The sequence below is a fragment of the Dasypus novemcinctus genome, chromosome 21, assembly GCF_030445035.2.
Source record: "Dasypus novemcinctus isolate mDasNov1 chromosome 21, mDasNov1.1.hap2, whole genome shotgun sequence".
Classification (NCBI taxonomy): Eukaryota; Metazoa; Chordata; class Mammalia; order Cingulata; family Dasypodidae; genus Dasypus; species Dasypus novemcinctus.
The window spans coordinates 83,743,372-83,761,269 of NC_080693.1; the positions used below are offsets into that span (position 1 = coordinate 83,743,372).

Here is a 17,898-nt window from a genome sequence, read left to right on the forward strand (position 1 = left end):
GAATAGACATCTTAATAATATTCAGTCTTCCTATCCATGAACAGGGAATATTCTTCCATTTATTTAGGTCTTCTTTGATTTCCTTGAACAATCTTGTATAGTTCTCGATGTATAAGTTTTTTACCTCTTTAGTTAAATTTATTCCTAAGTATTTGATTTTTTTATTTACTATTGTGAATGGTATTTGTTTCTTGATTTCCTCCTGATCTTGCTCATTATTGGTGTATAGAAATGCTACTGATTTTTGCGCATTGATCTTATAACCTGTGACTTTGCTAAACTCATTTATGAGTTCTAGGAACTTTGTTGAAGATCTCTCAGGGTTTTCTATGTATAGGATCATGTCATCTGCAAATAATGAAATTTTGACTTCTTCCCTTCCAATTTGAATGCCTTTTATATCTGGTTCTTGTCTCAGTGCTCGAGCCAGTACTTCCAAGACAATGTTAAATAGGAGCGGAGACAATGGGCATCCTTGTCTTGTTCCTGATTTTAGAGGGAAGGATTTCAGGATTTCGCCATTGTAAACAATGTTGGCTTTAGGTTTTTCATATATACTCTTTATCATGTTCAAAAAGTTTCCTTGTATTCCGATCTTTTGGAGTGTTTTTATCAGGAAGGGGTGCTGTATTTTGTCAAATGCCTTTTCTGCATCTATAGATATAATCATGTGGTTTTTTTCTCTCAATCTGTTTATATGGTGTATTACATTGATTGATTTTCTTATGTTGAACCATCCTTGCATACCTGGAATAAATCCCACTTGGTCATGGTGTATAATTCGTTTAATGTGTTGTTGAATACGATTAGCAAGTATTTTGTTAAGTAATTTTGCGTCTAGGTTCATTAGAGAAATTGGTCTGTAATTTTCCTTTCTTGTGGTGTCTTTGTTTGGCTTTGGTACTAGGGTAATGTTGGCATCATAGAAGAAATTAGGCAGTGTTCCTTCTGTTTCGATTTTTTGGAATAGTTTCAACAGGATTGGTGTTAGTTCTTTACGGAATGTTTTGTAGAATTCACCTGTGAAGCCGTCTGGCCCTGGGCTCTTCTTAGTTGGGAGATTTTTAATGACTGATTCTATCTCTTTGCTTGTGATTGGTTTGTTAAGATCATCAATTTCTTCTTTCGTCAGTATGGGCTGCTTATGTATTTCTAGGAATTTGTCCATTTCCTCTAAATTGTCATTTTTGTTGGAATATAGTTTCTCAAAGTATCCTCTTATGATAGTCTTTATTTCTGTGGGGTCAGTGGTGATTTCACCTTTCTCATTTCTTATTTTGTGTATTTGCATCTTTCCTCTTTTTTTCTTTGTTAGTCTCGCTAAAGGTTTGTCAATTTTGTTGATCTTCTCAAAAAACCAGCTCTTGGTCTTGTTTATTTTTTCAAGTGCTTTCTTATTTTCTATTTCATTTAGTTCTGCTCTTATCTTTGTTATTTCCTTTCTTCTTCTTCCTGTTGGGTTACTTTGTTGTTGTTTTTCTAATTCCTTCAAATGTGCAGTTAATTCTTCAATTTCTGCTCTTTCTTCTTTTTTGATATATGAATTTATGGCTATAAATTTCCCTCTCAGTACCGCTTTTGCTGCATCCCATAAATTTTGGTATGTTGTGTTATCATTATCATTTGTTTCAAGGTAGTCATTGATTTCTTTTGAGATTTCCTCTTTGACCCACTGTTTTTCTAAGAGTGTGCTGTTTAATTTCCAAATTGTCGTGTGAAGTCTGGGTCTCTGTCCCTTGCAAATTTCCAGCTTGACTCCACTGTGGTCAGAGATATTGTTTTGTATGATTTCGATCTTTCTGAATTCATTAAGCCTTTCTTTGTGGCCTAGCATATGGTCAATCTTGGAGAATGTTCCATGTGCGCTTGAGAAAAATGTATATCCTGCTGTGTTTGGGTGTAATGATCTATATATGTCTATTAGATCCAGCTCTTCTCATATACTGTTCAAATGTTTTGTTTCTTTAGTGATTCTCTTTTGAGATGTTCTGTCCAGAGTTGATAGTGGTGTATTAAAATCCCCCACTATAATTGTAGATGCATCTATTCTTTCACTTAGTTTTTCGAGCGTTTGCCTCACATATTTAGAGGCGCCCTTGTTAGGAGCATAGATATTTATGATTGTTCGATCTTCTTGACAAATTGTCCCTTTCACTAAAATATAGTATCCTTCTTTGTCTCTCACCATTGTTTCGCATTTAAAGTCTATTTTGTCTGATATTAATATAGCTAGCTACTCCTGCCTTTTTTTGGTTGTTGTTTGCTTGTATGATTGTTTTCCAGCCATTCACTTTCAACCTCCATGAGTCTCTGGGTCTAAGATGTGTCTCTTGTAGGCAGCATATAGATGGGTCGTATTTCCTTATCCAGTGTCCCAGTCTGAATCTTTTGATAGGTGAGTTTAATCCGTTGACATTCAGTGTTATTACGTTTAGAGAGTTATTTATGGTAGCCATATTTTGGTTGGATTTGTGTTTGTTATATTTTGTTTGTATTATTTTATTTTCCCCTTCTATTTTTGTCTTTCTTGTTGCTTTTACACTGTCCTCCATCTCTGACTGTCCTGTTTTTTCCTTTCTTCCTGCAGAATTCCCTTAAGAATTTCTTGAAGGGGAGGTTTCTTGTTGATATACTCTTTCAGTTTCTGTTTATCTGTGAATATTTTGAACTCTCCATCATTTTTGAATGCTAGTTTAGCTGGATAGAGTATTCTTGGTTGGAGATTTTTTTCCTTTAGTACCTTGACTATATCATACCACTGCCTTCTTGCCTCCATCGTTTCAGATGAGAAATCAGCACTTAATCTTATGGAGTTTCCCTTGTATGTGATGGTTTTCTTTTCTCTTGCTGCTTTTAGAATTTTTTCTTTGTCTTGAGCATTGGATAATTTGACAAGTATATGTCTCGGGGTGGGCCTGTTGGGGTTTATGACCAGTGGAGTGCGCTGTGCTTCTTGGATATGTACATCTGTCTCTTTCAGTAGATTTGGGAAGTTTTCATTCATTATTTCCTGCAACACTCCTTCTGACCCCTTTCCCTTCTCTTCTCCTTCTGGAATGCCTATAATACGTATGTTTGAGCGTTTTGCGTTATCATTCAGGTCCCTAAGTCCTATCTGGATTTTTTCTACCTTTTTATTGACCACTTCTACTATCTGTTTGATTTCCAATGCACTGTCTTCCACATCACTAATTCTCTGCTCTGCCTCTTCTAGTCTGCTGATATTTGCTGCAAGTGTATTTTTGATTTCTTGAATTGTGGTGTTCATTTCCATCATATCTGTTATTTTTTTGCGCATGTCTGCAATTTCCCCTCCAAGTGTTGTCTTCACGCTGTTAACCTCTTTCATTACTTCATCAAATTTGTCGGTGATAAATGTTCTGAGATCTTTCATTGCTTGTGCGAAGTCCTGCCCCCCTTCCTGATTTTCAGTTTGTTGATTGGATTCAGCCATGTTTTCCTGATTACTGGTTTGGTTTGTAGATTTTTGTTGCTGTCTTGTCAACATTTTTTCTTGACGGGTTTAATCAGTTCCTTAGCTTCTTTGTCTAGTCTTGGAGATTAATTAGCTGTTGTTTTTGCGTAAGTGTTATATCTTCTCTTTCTCACTTTGTTCTTCTTATTCCAATTTCTTATTGCTAGTTAAGCTCACTTTAAAGGAAAGTATTAGTGCTGGGGAAAGTCAATTGTGTAAGGAAGGAAAAAGTGTGAAGTAGTATTGGTGATATATGTTTACAAAGCAACAATATGAGTTCTGGGAGGATGGAGGTTAGATCATGTAAATTGTGTAGAGTTATAGTAGTAGGAAAGTACCTATAATGAGGTAGACGACTGAATATGGGAGGAATGTGGTACGTACTAAGAGGCTATTGTTTTCGTGAGAGAGGGAAAGAGAAAAGAAAGATAATAGTTTCAGGGACGAATACCAGATGGAAAACTAAACAAAGGTATTAGAAATTAAGAGTTAGACACTTTGTGGATCAAAGAAAGGGAGATGGAATATAGGAGAGATAGCAGATGGTGGAGGATATCAAGTTGTAGGGGAAAGGGGATAGTGTAGATAGGCTAAATCTAGTCACAGAGAAATGAGGCAGTGGAGGGTGAGGAAACCCAGCAAATGTGAGGTATTTCCTGTAGGACCTATTGTATTGTTAAGGTGAAATAGTATAAGAAGAATATTGGGGACAAGAAAGAGAGGATTGAAAAAAAAAAAAGAAAGAACAACAAGAACAACAACAACAACAACAAATAAAAAAATAAAAAAATAAAAAAATAAACCAAAGATCAGAAACCCCGCCGCCAGGCTCGGCTGGGCTCAGCTGGGCTCCGGTCCCCCGCCCGCTGCCCGCCGTGGCTCGGCTGGGCTCGGCTGGGCTCGGCTTTCCCGCCCGCCGCCCGGCGCGGCGCAGCGCGGCTCGGCTCAGCTCTCCCGCTCGCCGCCTGTTGGCTTTTATAAAGGGTATTTTTTTTATATAGGGTTAGACGCTTACAGTTACAGGGCCCTAAAGAGTCCAACTCAAGGTTGCTTTCTCACCAAAGATGGTTGCCAATCTCTGCAAGGGTTCAGCCTTCCTGCCTCTCTCCTACAGGCTGGCATAGGGCTTGTCTCTTTCCAGGCTCAGCGGCAAACGATCAGGTGAATGGCTCATCTCTCTTCCCTGGGCCGCAGGATCAAAGTTTTCTCCTCTGTTGTGTCTATGGAGCTCTCTCCTCTTCCTGCATCGTCCTCTTCTGTGTTTTCTTGAGTGAGTGCTGGGCAGCCGGGCACCCGCGTTGCCGGACTGCGCTCACCGAGTCGCGGCATAGCGCGGCTTTCCTGCCCTGGCGCACCCTCTCTCGAGTGCAGGACACCTTCGAGGCCCTTCTTCGCTCCTGCCCAGGGGAGGCTCCCGCTCACGCTCCGTCCGGGAGGGAGGGCCAGAGTGAGATAATTAATGTGTGTTCTTTCAAGTCACGAGGTTTGTTGGTGGCACCAGAAAACGTAATCACCGCTTCTACATCATGTGTGAGGCCCTTCACCCAGCCCTCCCGCGGCTGCCCCGGGGCGGTGGGGGGAGTTGATGGTCAGGCTAATGTGGCCACTCGGCCAGGTAGTGGTGCCCAGCAAGCACTGGGCTCATTGTACGACAAGGTGTCTCCTGGACTTTAGCCATCAGTGAGCTGGTCGCATAGATGCTGGTTACATCTACAATCAACGGAGGAGCTCGCCGTCAGCAATGGGTGACACCTCATCCAATCGGTGGAAGGCCTTAAAAGAGGAAGGGATTTCAGCATTCAGAGAGAGAGAATCGCCATCTCTACTTCAGACAGCCAGCGTCTCCTGGGACCTCATCCAGGACCTTCATCAGAGCCCCTGGTTTTGCAGCCTGCCCTACCGAATTTGGACACAGTTACATGAGACAATTTTGTAAAATCTCCTACTATTTCCAGATACCTCCTGTGGGTTCTGTTTCCCTAGAGAACCCTGACTGATACAGAGAGTTGCCTCTCCTCTTTCCTGTGGGTCAAAGCCTGCCCTGGACATACCTGTTCGGCAAAGCCATGCCACATGCCTGACCCTAGCTGCGGGGAGAGCGAGAGTCCAGCTCTTCCAGCTCCTGTTAGGGAAGTCACCTCTGCCTGCACCGAGGCTCCCGGGGTGGGAGATTCCGTAATCACAGAAAGGCCTCCAGTTGCTAAGCAGTCAGAAAGAAGGGCTGGGAGCTCCCAGAGAAAGTTTTAGGTGGTTTTCATTTCCTCGTCGCTAAAACAAATGCCGAGCACTGGGTTGACAAACGATGGGTATTTATTGGCTCCATGGTTTTGAGGCCAGGAGAAGTCAAATCAAGGCGTCATCAAGGCGGTGCTTTCATCCCCAAAACTGCGGCTTTCTGGGACTGGCTGCCGGCATCCTCGGTCCTGGATCCTCTGCCGCGCCCGTGGCGGCCCCTCCCTGCCCATCCCTTTTCCTCCGGGTTCCGTGACCGTCAGCTTCTGGCGCTCGCTCTGGCTGTCCGGTCTGACCTTCGCCCTGCTCCTAAAGGATCCCATAACTGGACGAAAGCCCAGCCTCGCTCGTTTGGGCCACGCCTTCGCCAATGTGCCGTCTCGAGAAGCTCTTGGTTACAACGGGTCCACAGCCGCAGGGATGGGTGAAGTTCAAGAACGTGTTTTCCTGGGTGCTGAGCTCCAAACCACCCCAGGGGCATCTGGAGAATGCAGAGTACATGATGAGAGAGGCAAGGGCCTTGTCCAAGCGGCCAGGGGCAGCCGCGCGTGCTCCCAGGAGCCGTGCGGGACCACCCGTTCCCTGCCGCGAGGGTCAGCGCTGAAGCGAGCTGTGGCCACAAACTCACTCGGGGTGCCTGCTGCCCCCTTGGCTGCGCTGCGTGGTCCTGTGCCAGGCACGTTCTCCAAAGACTCAACCAAGGGGGTACATGAAATACAGCTAGATACAGAGAAAGGATTGAGACATTGGCTCACACGGTTGTGGGGGCTGGCAAATCCAAATTCCAGAGGACAGGCTGGGAACTCAGGCACAAGCTGCAGGCTTGAGGCAGGATGTCTTCTTCTCCAGGAAACCTCAGTTTTTGCTCTTCAGGCCTTCAACCGATCAGCTGAAGCTCATCGCCGACGTTTTCGGAGGCAATCTCCTCTGCTTAAAACCAGTTCGTAGTCGGCGTTCACCACACCTACAGCACACCCGCACGACAACATCTAGGTGAGCGTTTGAGTCAACCCCTGACTTACCCTCTTCTGCCTTCACCACGGTGAAGATGCCTCAAGTCCCTTCTGGATGTAAGGGGCCTGCACGTCCGACGCGCGCAGAGAGCCACTGTTCCGGCCGCTCCGTCTTCCCCTCCTGGGGCTGGGGTGGAGGGGGGGCGTGCTTCCCCCTTCTCAGCCCTCAGGGAGAACTATCGGGCGCTCCCCGGGCAGGTCCCAGCAGGGGGCAGGGACCCTGCTCTGTGGACTTAGGGAAGGCAGCGTAACTCGAACCAGCCCTATCGAGGCGTGATAGAAATACAGCAAACGCTGTTCACAGCGTACGACTCACCAGTCTGACGCACAACTGCGCCATGGAACCCTCGCCCCTGGCATGAGAGGGCACGTGTCCAGCACCCGAGGGTCCTCAGCCCTCATTGTATCCGCTTCCTCCCGCCCCTCCATGCACCCCCAAACCCCCAGGCAGCCGCTGATCTGCTCTCAGTCACCGTAGAATTAGTGTGCATTTTCTGGAATTTTATATAAATGAGATATTCAGTACCTACTCTTTTTCCCTCTGGCTTCCTTCGCTCAGCGTCACTCCCGCAGGCCCATCCGTGCTGCCGTGTGCCGTAGTTCATTCCTTTCCGGGGTGGAGGACGTAACCAGGGCAGGGGTGGGCGGCAATTCACTCCGCTTTGTTGGTGGATGCCTGAGTTTTTCCCCACCTGAGAAAACGCTTCCATTTTGAAAACTGAACGAGTTGGGTAGAGTCAGGCGTGGGCCTCACCCTCACGTCCCCCCAGGTGAGGCCACAGGCCTGGCAGTCGTGGTCTCCGGGGTGTTGGGGAAAGCATCCCATACTGCCGGCAGAACACCCTCTTTGGGGAGCAAAGAGCTGTTCGCATTTTTAAGCTTCTTCCAGGGAAAGGCAAGGTGATGCGTTGTGAGCAGGAAATCAGCTCGTTGACGCGAGCAGAGCAGCACGTTACAATTGTCACAGTCCTTCTGCGGGATACACGGCATCCCATTTTTTTCAGCGTTTGGATGAAAACAAAAGAACGTGGAAGAGTCTTTGGGGACAGGGGGGCAGAGAAGGGGAGGTGCAGAGAGCGCCTCCGAGCGAGACGCTGCCCTGGAGCCATCCTCTGGGATGGAGGGTCTTCTAATGGGCCCCTCGCCTCACACCCACCCCCTCCCCCACTCCCTGTCCCATCTCCGTCTCCGTCTCCGTTGCTTGTTCTCAAATGAAAGAGGGGAAGCGCCCCCTCCCACGCAGGGCGAAGCTCCGGCCTCAGCACCTCACTCCCCCGCCCCGGCCGGCCAGCTGGCGAGCAGGAGGGACCCTCGTCCTTCCACCGGGTGGGCACAGCCTCCCCTGGTCCCCAGAGCTCGTGTCCCTGGCAGCGGCCATCCTTCACAGGCATTGGCACCCCACAGAGTTGCCGAAGCATCTCCCACCTGTGGCAGGGGCTGCTCACGGCCCCCCGTCATCCTCCTTCTTCACCATAAGAGAGCTGCTGAGGGTTACATGGGGACCTCATATTTTTTGAATGTAACATTTAAAAGAAAAAAAATGAAAAAAATAAAAAATAAAAAAATAAACAGAAAGAAACTGGGAGAAAAAAGGAAAAAAAAAAAAGAGAGCTGCTGATCTTTAGCTGAGCTTGTGGTTGTCCAAGAAGAAGAGAGCACCTCCCAGGCTCCCTTGCAGCTAGGCGAGATCACATGACTCCATCAGGCCAATGGGATCAAAGGGAACATCCTGCCATCCGGGGTCGTGCCCCTCACCACCTCCCTCCTCTCGCTCCTCTCCTTCCCCCTCGGCTTCCTCCTTTGGTGGAGAATGAAGCAGCCAGGAGCCCTGTGCTTCCCTTTTATTCACGACCTAAAACTCCCATAACATAAAACTGGCCCTTTTGCAGGGTACAATTCGGCGTCATTCAACGCATTCGCCACGTCACGCCCCATCACCGCCACCTAGCTCCACATCGTCCACCCTCCCAGAGTGGACCTCACGCTCACCGGGCAGTCGCCGTCCCCTCCTCCGGTCCTTTGCTTTTGGATGTGAAGGGACTAAAACTCAGGCATCTCCTACTCTTCTTGCTCCAAAGCACCAGCCCTTCGATAGGACTGTCACACCGTCCTTGGCTTCCTGGCCGCACATGTGCCCTCGGCCACACGGAGGACCCTGTAAGAGCGTCCCATGAAGAGCAGGGCCCTATCTCATGCCACCATCCGCCCAAAGAAAGCGCACGCTCCCGCGGGGTCTTCCTTCCCTCCCTTGGTCACCCCTAGACTTGGGGTGCCCTCCAGGCTCCGCCCTGAGTCCACACCCCGTGGTCCTGTCATCCGCCGTGGGGCGTGGAGCTGGGGAAGCAGGTGGGGAAACAGCCAAATGACAGCGCCAGCCGCCAAGTGCTTGGAGAAAACCGTGAAGTAGATTCCACTCCCAGAGAGGCTGGCCGCCCCCGTCAGTATTTCCATCCGCCGCCCCGCACGCTCACGTGGTCAGCCTCACCCCCAACGCCGTTTTTAAATAAAGACACATATGCCAGAGGCGCCTGCAGCAGGCAGGGGCAGGAAAAGGCAGCTCCCAACAGAAGACTTTCCACCGACCCCCAAGGCGGCGAGGCATCTAATCCCACCAGGTTCCAAAGCAACACAAATCAAAACAAAAACACGCTTCTACTTCCCTGCACCTGCCAGATTCTGATAAAGCTGATTTCACCCAGTGTTTCCGGGAGGGCTGGGGGATAAGCCTCTCGAACATGCGCGGGTGGGATTCAGAGTCCGCATCATCTTTCCGTAGGGCAGATCGGCACTTGGATCAAGAGCTTTCAAAATGTGCTTAACCTTTAACTTGGCAATTCCACTTGTCGGAATTTACCCTTAGGAGGAACTCAGGAGCAGACACAAAGATTTATCTTAAAAGATGTATGTCCTAGAATATTTGCAGCCTTGCTTATAATATCAAAAGATGGAAAACAAACTAAATGTCCTACTCCACGGTGCTTGGTAAATAATTTGTGCACTCATTAAAAATCCCATTGTGGAAGAATATCGGATGCCACTGCAAAGTGTTTATAAACCATCAGACGCAAAGGTTTATAGAACAGAATGTACAAAACCTTCCCAATTATTCTCCACTGGGCTCTCAAGCCAGCTGCAAGAGCGCCTTCTCTGGGGTGGGCCGTGACTTCGCTGTGTGTGGGTGGACAATGGGAGATTTTTTTCAATGTTCCTTTTTGAATTTCATTGTCTATTCTAAATTTCCTACATTGACCCCGAATTACAGTTGTAGTCAGGAAAATATGAGGATGACGTTTTACCTTCAATTAGGGTTTTACCTGCAGTTTACCCTCCAAGGTACGAGTCTGCAAGGGGAAAAAGGGAGAAGGTTCTGTTGCATGTGGACATTCATTGTAGGGCTCTTGGCTGCCTTCTCCTGCTTTGACCAAGGAGCCCGCGGAGCACCTTAGGACAGCATGCTCGGCCAAGCGTGCAGCTCCTGCATGCACGGACCTGACACTACACTAATTATGCAAATAAATCACTGGCTAATCAGGGAGATTTGTTGTTGCAGTTGTTTTAATTTTTTTACTCAATGGCCAGACTGAAAAAGTGTTGCATCAAAGAGACCAGGAGGAAGCTTTTTTATTCTAGAAAGGAATAGCCAGGAACGTGGCACATGATGCAACCTCTTAACGTCCCTTTTCAGATTAAGTTCTAAATTGATTTGCTGGTATCATACCGTCAGGAGCTCTCGACATGTCCTTGGACCTAATGGGCCATTGCAGCAGCACGGCCGCAACCTCCCATCAGCTCTGCTTCTCCGCCACCCCCACCCCGGGCCCAGGTTTTATTACCATTTGAACTGAGCTTCTGGAAGTTTCCATCGTTGCGAAATAAATATTTTTCAGGTTTGCGGTTCATTAGAGGAGTAGAGGGAAATAAATAATAGTGATTGGACCCTTACTATGCCCTGGATGCCCAACATGTGTCTTGAATTTTCTCATTTAGCTGTCGAAGTAGCACCATGAGATACATCACCACCAAGGAAACAAGTGTCGTCGTGTCTTGGATTCCCTGGGGCCACCTTAACAGGGCACTGCAAGCCGGGGACCTCGAAGGACAGACGTTTATCCCCGCCCAGCTCTGGAGAGCAGAGATCCAGAAGGAAGGGGTCTCAGGCCGTGCTCCCTGCAGGGGGGTCTGCCTCTGGGTCCCTCCTGGCTTCCGGTCAGGGCAGTCCCAGCCCACCTTGGCTCACGGCAGGACTCAGCGTCCACCTCTGTCATCACGGGCCACCTTCTAGCTCTCTGTCCTTGTGTATCTGTGTTCAAATGTCCCTTCTTCTGGACACCAGTCGTGTCAGACTGATGGTCCACCCTCCCTGAATTTGACCGCGATTTAACTTAGCTAGTTCCGTCTATCACGACCCTATTCCAGATAAGTTTGCATTCTCAGGTACGGGGGTAGTAGGACTTTCGGGGGGAAACAGTGAACCAGCCCCCAGGGCTGCCCCGTGCAGGGCAGCTGGCTTCCCCCAGAGCCGGCCGCTGGCGGTTCCTGGGAAAGTTAGGTGTGGGACTGCCCCGTGAGCCGGCAAGCCCTCTGCCAGGGGTGTGCCCAAAGGGCTGAAAGCAGGGGCTGGAACAGACGTTTGCATGCCGATGTTCATAGCGGCATTATTCACAACTGCCGAAAGACGGAAACTGCCCGGGTGTCCCCCAACTGATGAGCAGATTGACGATAGAACACGGTTCATCCCTGAAAAGGGATGAAGTTCTGCCACATGCCGCAAAACGGGTGACCCTTGACGACATCATGTTGATGAGCTAAACCAGACACAAAAGAACAGGTATTGTATTAGCGCATGTAACTGAGCTAATTAGAATATGCAAATGTGTAGAGTCAGAAATTAGAGTACAGGTCACCGCGGCCGGGCTGGGGGTGGGGAATGGGCGCAGGGCTCCCGCTTGGGGCAGGGAAAAGGTTTGCTCAGGGATGGTGGGGAGTGTGACGAACCCACTGCACTATGTACCCGAAAGAGGTTAAAATGATTAATTTTAGGTTGTATATATGTTATCACAATAACTGTTGTTTTTTTTAATTTATTTCTCTCCCCTCCACCTCATTGTCTGCTCTCTGTGTCCATTCACTGTGTGTTCTTCTGTGTCCACTTGCATTCTTGTCAAAGGCACCGGGAATCTGTGTCTCTTTTTTGTTGCATCATCTTGCTGCGTCAGCTCTCCGTGTGTGCGGCGCCTCTCCAGAGCAGGCTGCGCTTTTTTCATGCAGGGTGACTCTCCTTGCAGGGTTCAGTCCTTTCGCATGGGGCTCCCTACGCAGGGACACCCCTGTATGGCATGGCACTCCTTGTGCACGACAGCACTGCGCGTGGGCCAGCTCACCTCACAGGTCAGGAGTCCCTGGGTAGTGAACCCTGGACCTCCCGTGTGGTAGGCAGCTGCTCTACCCATTGAGCTAAATCTGCTTCCCCCAATAACTGTTTTTTTAAAAAGCCACGGGGGCCTGATTTGGAGACTTCCTCGGGACTCGGACGTGAACTTTTAAACGCGTAGCTGACACCAGGGACATTCCGGGTTCCTCCGCCTGTCCGCCTGTCTGTCCAGGCCCTCCCACACTGGGGCAGGCGAGGTAAGAGCCCGAGGCTGGCCCTGCGGAGCTGGGGAAGCCAGGCCCTTCCTGCGCCATGTGGACGTACCTGGCCGGTGGACTGGCGGGTCCCAGAGCCCGGCCGCGCCTCGGCAGGTGGGGTCCCTGAGCACACCTCAGCGCCCGCGCCGGCGAGTCGTCCCCCATCTCGGGGTGAGAGCTGCCTGCCTGGGACCTCCTCAGGGGGCTGCTTCCCTAGATCAGGCAGAGCCGGTGAAACGAGCGGGACCCCCGTGCCTGGTGGAGGTCCAGAACATAGAGAGGAGCATGCTCTCTCCCTCTGCCAAGAAAGTACTTGTGCTGGGGGGACATGCCAGCTCTTTGGGGCCCCAGGGGCGCCCCTTGCCAACTTCCCCTTGCCTTGCACCCCTACAAACGGCACCCAGATGGAGACTCTTGCCGACCTCCCTGAGAACGGGTGGCTCACGGAGGGTGCAGCTCTGCCCCGGCCCCTCCCGCCGGGCACAGGGGGCCCCGGCCCCGAGGAGACGGGGAGTCTGCAGCCCGGGGCGGCCAAGGGGGCAGGCCAGCCACCCACAGCCGGGGCCCGGAGCCCGCGTCCCCGCGCATGCTCCGTTTCAGAAACCCAGAGACAACTCTGTTGGGAGAACAAGAGCTAATTAAATTTACTGGGATCATTGAAGAGGAAATTATTTAATATTCTGAGCAGAATTTAATATCTGGAAGCATGAATGGACTTGCTCCACCGTGGACGGCCTCTCTGCCCCTGGGTTCACGTGGAGCAGGAGCCACGGGCCCGTCGGGGGTGGCCTTACCGGGCGAGGCTCTGGCCGGACACCAGAGTGCGGAGCAGGAGCCCACGTCCGCAGACCTGGCCCCGAGGCCCGGCCCGTGCGCACCGGGAGGGCGGAGGTCCCGTTGGCCCGGCTGCCTGCCCGCCGAGGCCCTCCCCTTGGACCCTCCCCATCGCCTCACTCACGGTGCCAGGTGAGAGGAGCGGGGAGCCGATGCTGGTCCTTGCGGCCAAGGCGTCTCAGCGCCTCTGCGTCTCGTAGGGCGATGGCCATGATGCGCCGCTGTCCCCGTCTCCGTGCAACTGCGCGTGCCATGGTTGGTTTCCCTCCTGCCGCCTGGAGCTCCTCTGAGGAGCTGCTCCCTGGGGGGCCCTCTGCTCGCTCCACCTGGACCCCCAGCGGGGCCCCCCAAGTCGCAGCCCGAGAGACCGCGAGCTCACGCACTGTCAGGCTCTCGGCCGCGGCGCGCCTCCACAGACGCTCCCGTGCCTGCCCTCTCCAGGCGCCCTGAAGCCACAGGACCAGAGGGGCCTACGTTGTCTGTCCACCCAGGCAGGTAGGACCAGGCAGCCAGCAGGACCCGGGACCTCCGCCGCCCCTGGCGAGCCGCGCAGGACCCTCGAGATCCCCCTGGGAAGGGGGCGCTGAGCACAGTTCACTCCTCCACAGGGAGAGAAAACAATTTCCCCAAGGAAACCAGTGTGGTGGGAGGTTTCTTGTCCAGAAACGCTGGGCGAGCCGTTCGCTAGCGGAGGGGGCCAGGAGCTTGGGGCCAAGGGCCAGGCCGGCCTCCAGATACCTGCAGGGGTGGGTGCTTAGGGCAAGGGGCAGGCGCCACCTCCCAGCCGGGTCAGAAAGATGGTCCATCGGCCCCATGAGTGCGAAGTCCAGGGGCAGAGCAGGCTCTTAGAGACCCCGTGAGCTCCCCTCCCCTGTGTCTCTCCTTGCCCCCGTTCCCCCATGTTTCCTCTCCCCCCCCTTCTCTCCCCTCTTTCTTCCCCCTCTCTTTCTCTTTCCCTCTCTCTCCCTCCCTCTCCCTCTCTCTCCCACTTCTGATTCTCCCGTTTGGTTTACCAATTCTCTCCCCTGCTTGTGTGCTTCCCCTGGTGTCCTAGTTTGCTAAAGGCTGACAAAGCCATGTGCCAGAAACGGGTTGGCTTTTCCAATAGGAACGTGCTAGGTTAGACGCTTTCAGCTCAGAGGCTGTGAAAATGCCCCGATCACGGCATCATCAGAGCAGCCGTCTCACTGAAGGTTGGCTGCTGGTGACCCAGACTCCTGCTGCGACAAGGCACGGTGGCGCTAGCCTCTGTCCTCACCTCCAGGCTCGCCCGCTTCCCGAGCTCAGGCATGGGACAGCAGGCACTCGGCCTGTCCACTCGTCTCCCCCGGGCCTCGTGGCTAGTTCTCAGGGCTGCTCATCTGGCACTATTCTCTCCCCCGGGTTCCCGTCCAAGTTCCCGGGCTCCTTCTCTCCATCTCTGTGGCTTTCTTCCTGTGTCTCAGGCATTTTTTTATTCTCCCATTTATAAAGGACTCCAATGAGAGGATTCAGATCTACCCTGGGCTATGCCCTACTGAAGCCATCCAATCAAACGGCCCTGAGCGGGACCCAAGCTAATCAAACACAATCAATTCAAGAACATAACTTTCTGGGAAGCAGACTTGGCCCAGTGGTTAGGGCGTCCGTCTACCACGTGGGAGGTTTGCGGTTCAAACCCCGGGCCCCCTTGACCCGTGTAGAGCTGGCCCATGCGCAGTGCTGATGTGCGCAAGGAGTGCCCTGCCAAGCAGGGGTGTCCCCTGCGTAGGGGAGCCCCACGCGCAAGGAGTGTGCCCCATAAGGAGAGCCGCCCAGCGCGTAAGAAAGTGCAGCCTGCCCAGGAATGGCTCCACACACACGGAGAGCTGACACAACAAGATGACGCAACAAAAAGAAACAGATTCCCATGCCACTTACAACAACAGAAGTGGACAAAGAAGAATATGCAGCAAATGGACACAGAGAACAGACAACTAGGTGGGGAAAGGGAGAGAAATAAATAAATAAATAAATATTTAAAAAAATAAAAAATAAGAGCATAACTTCCTGGGGTCCACAAAAGACTCAAACCAAGCTGGGGATGGGTGGGCGCTGGCAGGCAGGACACCAGCTCCCAGAGTCCAGGCCCCCAGCCCCCAGCCCACAGTCCCAGGACACCCAGAGAGCATCTGCCACCAGGGTTAGACAATGGGCCTGGCTTCGGTCTTAGGCCCACCCTGTACCCATCGCCCTGAGCCGGCCCCACCTGAGGGAGATAGGCCTCTCCACCAGAACCCCGCGGATGGGGAGGAGGGCCACGGGAACCACAGAAGCACCTGCCTCTGGGGCCCAGCATATCTGGATTTCCAGATGAGCCTCCTTGTGCCCGGTCCCCGGGCGAGGGCACAGCAAGCAGGGGCCTCAAACGCTTTGGAGGCTAATCCCGCGATGGTGGCGAGCCAGGGATTCGCCGATGATACACAGACCTCCTGATGGCCAGCTCTGGCGTGGCATGGTGTCAGAGTCCAGGGGCTCTTTCCTCTCTTACCCGTAAGTGGATGGGGGGACCTGGAGGGCAGGCACGCTCTACAATAGCAGTCAAAAGGCAGGCACCGGCCGCCACGCAAGATGGTAGAACGCGCCCGGCTTGCTGCCTCCCGCCCTGCCCAGCTCTCTGCCTCACCATGTGACTTTCTCAGAGCCAGCAAACCCTCACGCGCCGTCCTCGGAAGAGCAAAAGCTTGAGATGAAGTCGTATTTTGCTTTCTTTAATTGTCTGTCCTTCATTTCCCACGCAAAGAGGCTCCCGTGCACGTCTGTAAGCCCCATTGAAGCACTAAGCCCTCTAAAGCCCACTCCCCTCTGCCCGTCGCTCCTAACCGTGTGTCTCCAGGGGTCTTCGATGGTTTGTCGGCTTCGTCACCAAGCTCCCGGGGCTCTCCTGGTTCGCGCATCCCGCAGAGGCGGGCAGCGGCCACAGGCAGATGCCCGGAGTGAAAGCCACTCTGTGCCCCGCTGTGCTCTCCTAAGGTGCCTCCACACCCACACCCCTGCAGGCAGGGGAGGAGGGCGAGAGCTGCAGGCACCCTGCCCGTCGCACTGTGGGCTCGGCCGATGAGCAGGAGGGGGAGCTCCTCGAGACCGCAGGGGCCGTGGGAGCAAGAGGGACCCAGCCCCACCCCTGCCTTCCGCTCCGGAGGCCCCGGAGGCTCCCACCCCCCGATCCCCAAGACGGGTTTGAACCCCGGTCCAAGGCGGACTTCCCAGGCTCCCTGGGTCTGGACGAGGCGCTCGGGCCGCCAGGCCTCCTGGGACCCCAGAGCCGTGCCGGGCCCAGGGTCCACGACGACCACCTGCAGGAGTTCACGAAGCGCCCACGGGGCCTTCAGCTCCGCGCAGGGCCTGCCATGCGGGAGCAGGTCCCCCACTCGGGGCACGGGCACCTTCTGGGTAACTGGGCAGCTCGGCACAGAGCGGGGCGCAAGCGGTGAGGGGCGTTCGCTGCTGGCGTAAGCGGCCCGGCTCCCAGATGTGCGCTGCGCCCCTACTGTCTAAACGTTCCTGAGCATCCTTGTTCCCTCACCTGGAAAAGGAGAAGACCGCTACGCTTTCTCCAGGCTCTAAACTGAGCTGCTTCTGTAATTACGTCTAAAGTGGGAGTTATGGAGAGTCAGGTCCAGAGGTGGGCAGGGACTCCTGGACGAGGGCTGGGGTGGGGAGGGTGGGAAAGGCTGCCTGGCGTTGCCAGGACCCCCTGCACCCGCAGGCCCTGGCACGGGGGGGCATTTGAACAAGGCACACGAGGCAACCTGTGGGCTGCGGGGCGGCCGTGAAGCCTCCCAGGAAGGCCGCGAGGGGCCCGGCAGGCGGGGGGTCCCTAGGCCGGGCCACCCCCCCGCCTCCTCCCAAATCCCTTCCCTGGAAACAGAGCATGAGTCTAGGGAGGGTGAGAAAAAGTCACTTTCACGCAGCAAGAACAGGATGAAATATTTGCAGACAGCGGACAGTGATTAAATGCTACATAAAATATAGAAGCCAAAAAATTAGAAAAGATTTGACTAAAAAATAAACAGGTGGAGGGATTGAGAGGTGACTGCTAAGGGATGTGGAGTTTTTCTTTTTGGAGTAATGAAATTGTTCTGAAAATTTCTGTGATGATGAATACACAACACTGTGATTATACTAACAGCCATTGACTGTACACTTTGGATGGATTGTATGGTATGTGAGTATATCCCAGAAAAAAACTAATGGCCACGAAACACAGCAAAAGATGCTCCATCTCCTCATAATTAAAGAGAACCAAGTAATAGCCAGATATCGTTATTAAAGCCAAACTGGCAAAAATATCTAGTAATACCCAAAATTGGACAGGGTAGGAGTAAACAGACATATTCTTATACACGGAAGACGGAACTAGAAATTGGTCAAATGTTTTGGAAGGACTGTTTAGTGCTATCTACTGTTTTTTAAACATGGCATGCTTTTGATCTAGCACTTCCACTTCTAAGACTCTATCCCACTGCTTCACTTTCACAAGTAAACCAAGATGCACGCACAAGCTAACTGCGATGTTGTTTAGCAGACCATACATGGGGGTGGGAGGGAAGTTGTGGCACACCCATTCCATGCATGTTCATGTTACACCATCATTTTTTTTAAGGTTTATTTTTTCTTTTTTTTTTAAGATTTATTTTTTATTTATTTTCCCCCTCCCCCAAGTTGTCTGTTGTCTGTGTCCATTCACTGTGTGTT

At 51.8% G+C, this 17,898-nt stretch overlaps 1 protein-coding gene across 1 annotated transcript in view; it reads left to right on the plus strand.

Annotated features, from left to right (window-relative positions):
- The first annotated feature begins 15,591 nt into the window (after positions 1 to 15,591).
- LOC131275147 (SH2B adapter protein 1-like) overlaps positions 15,592 to 17,898 on the plus strand; it is a 74,155-nt gene continuing 71,848 nt past the window's right edge. The window contains 2 exon segments of the mRNA XM_071210914.1: positions 15,592 to 15,597; positions 16,200 to 16,593. Of these exon segments, the coding sequence (XP_071067015.1) occupies positions 15,592 to 15,597; positions 16,200 to 16,593 (400 nt within the window).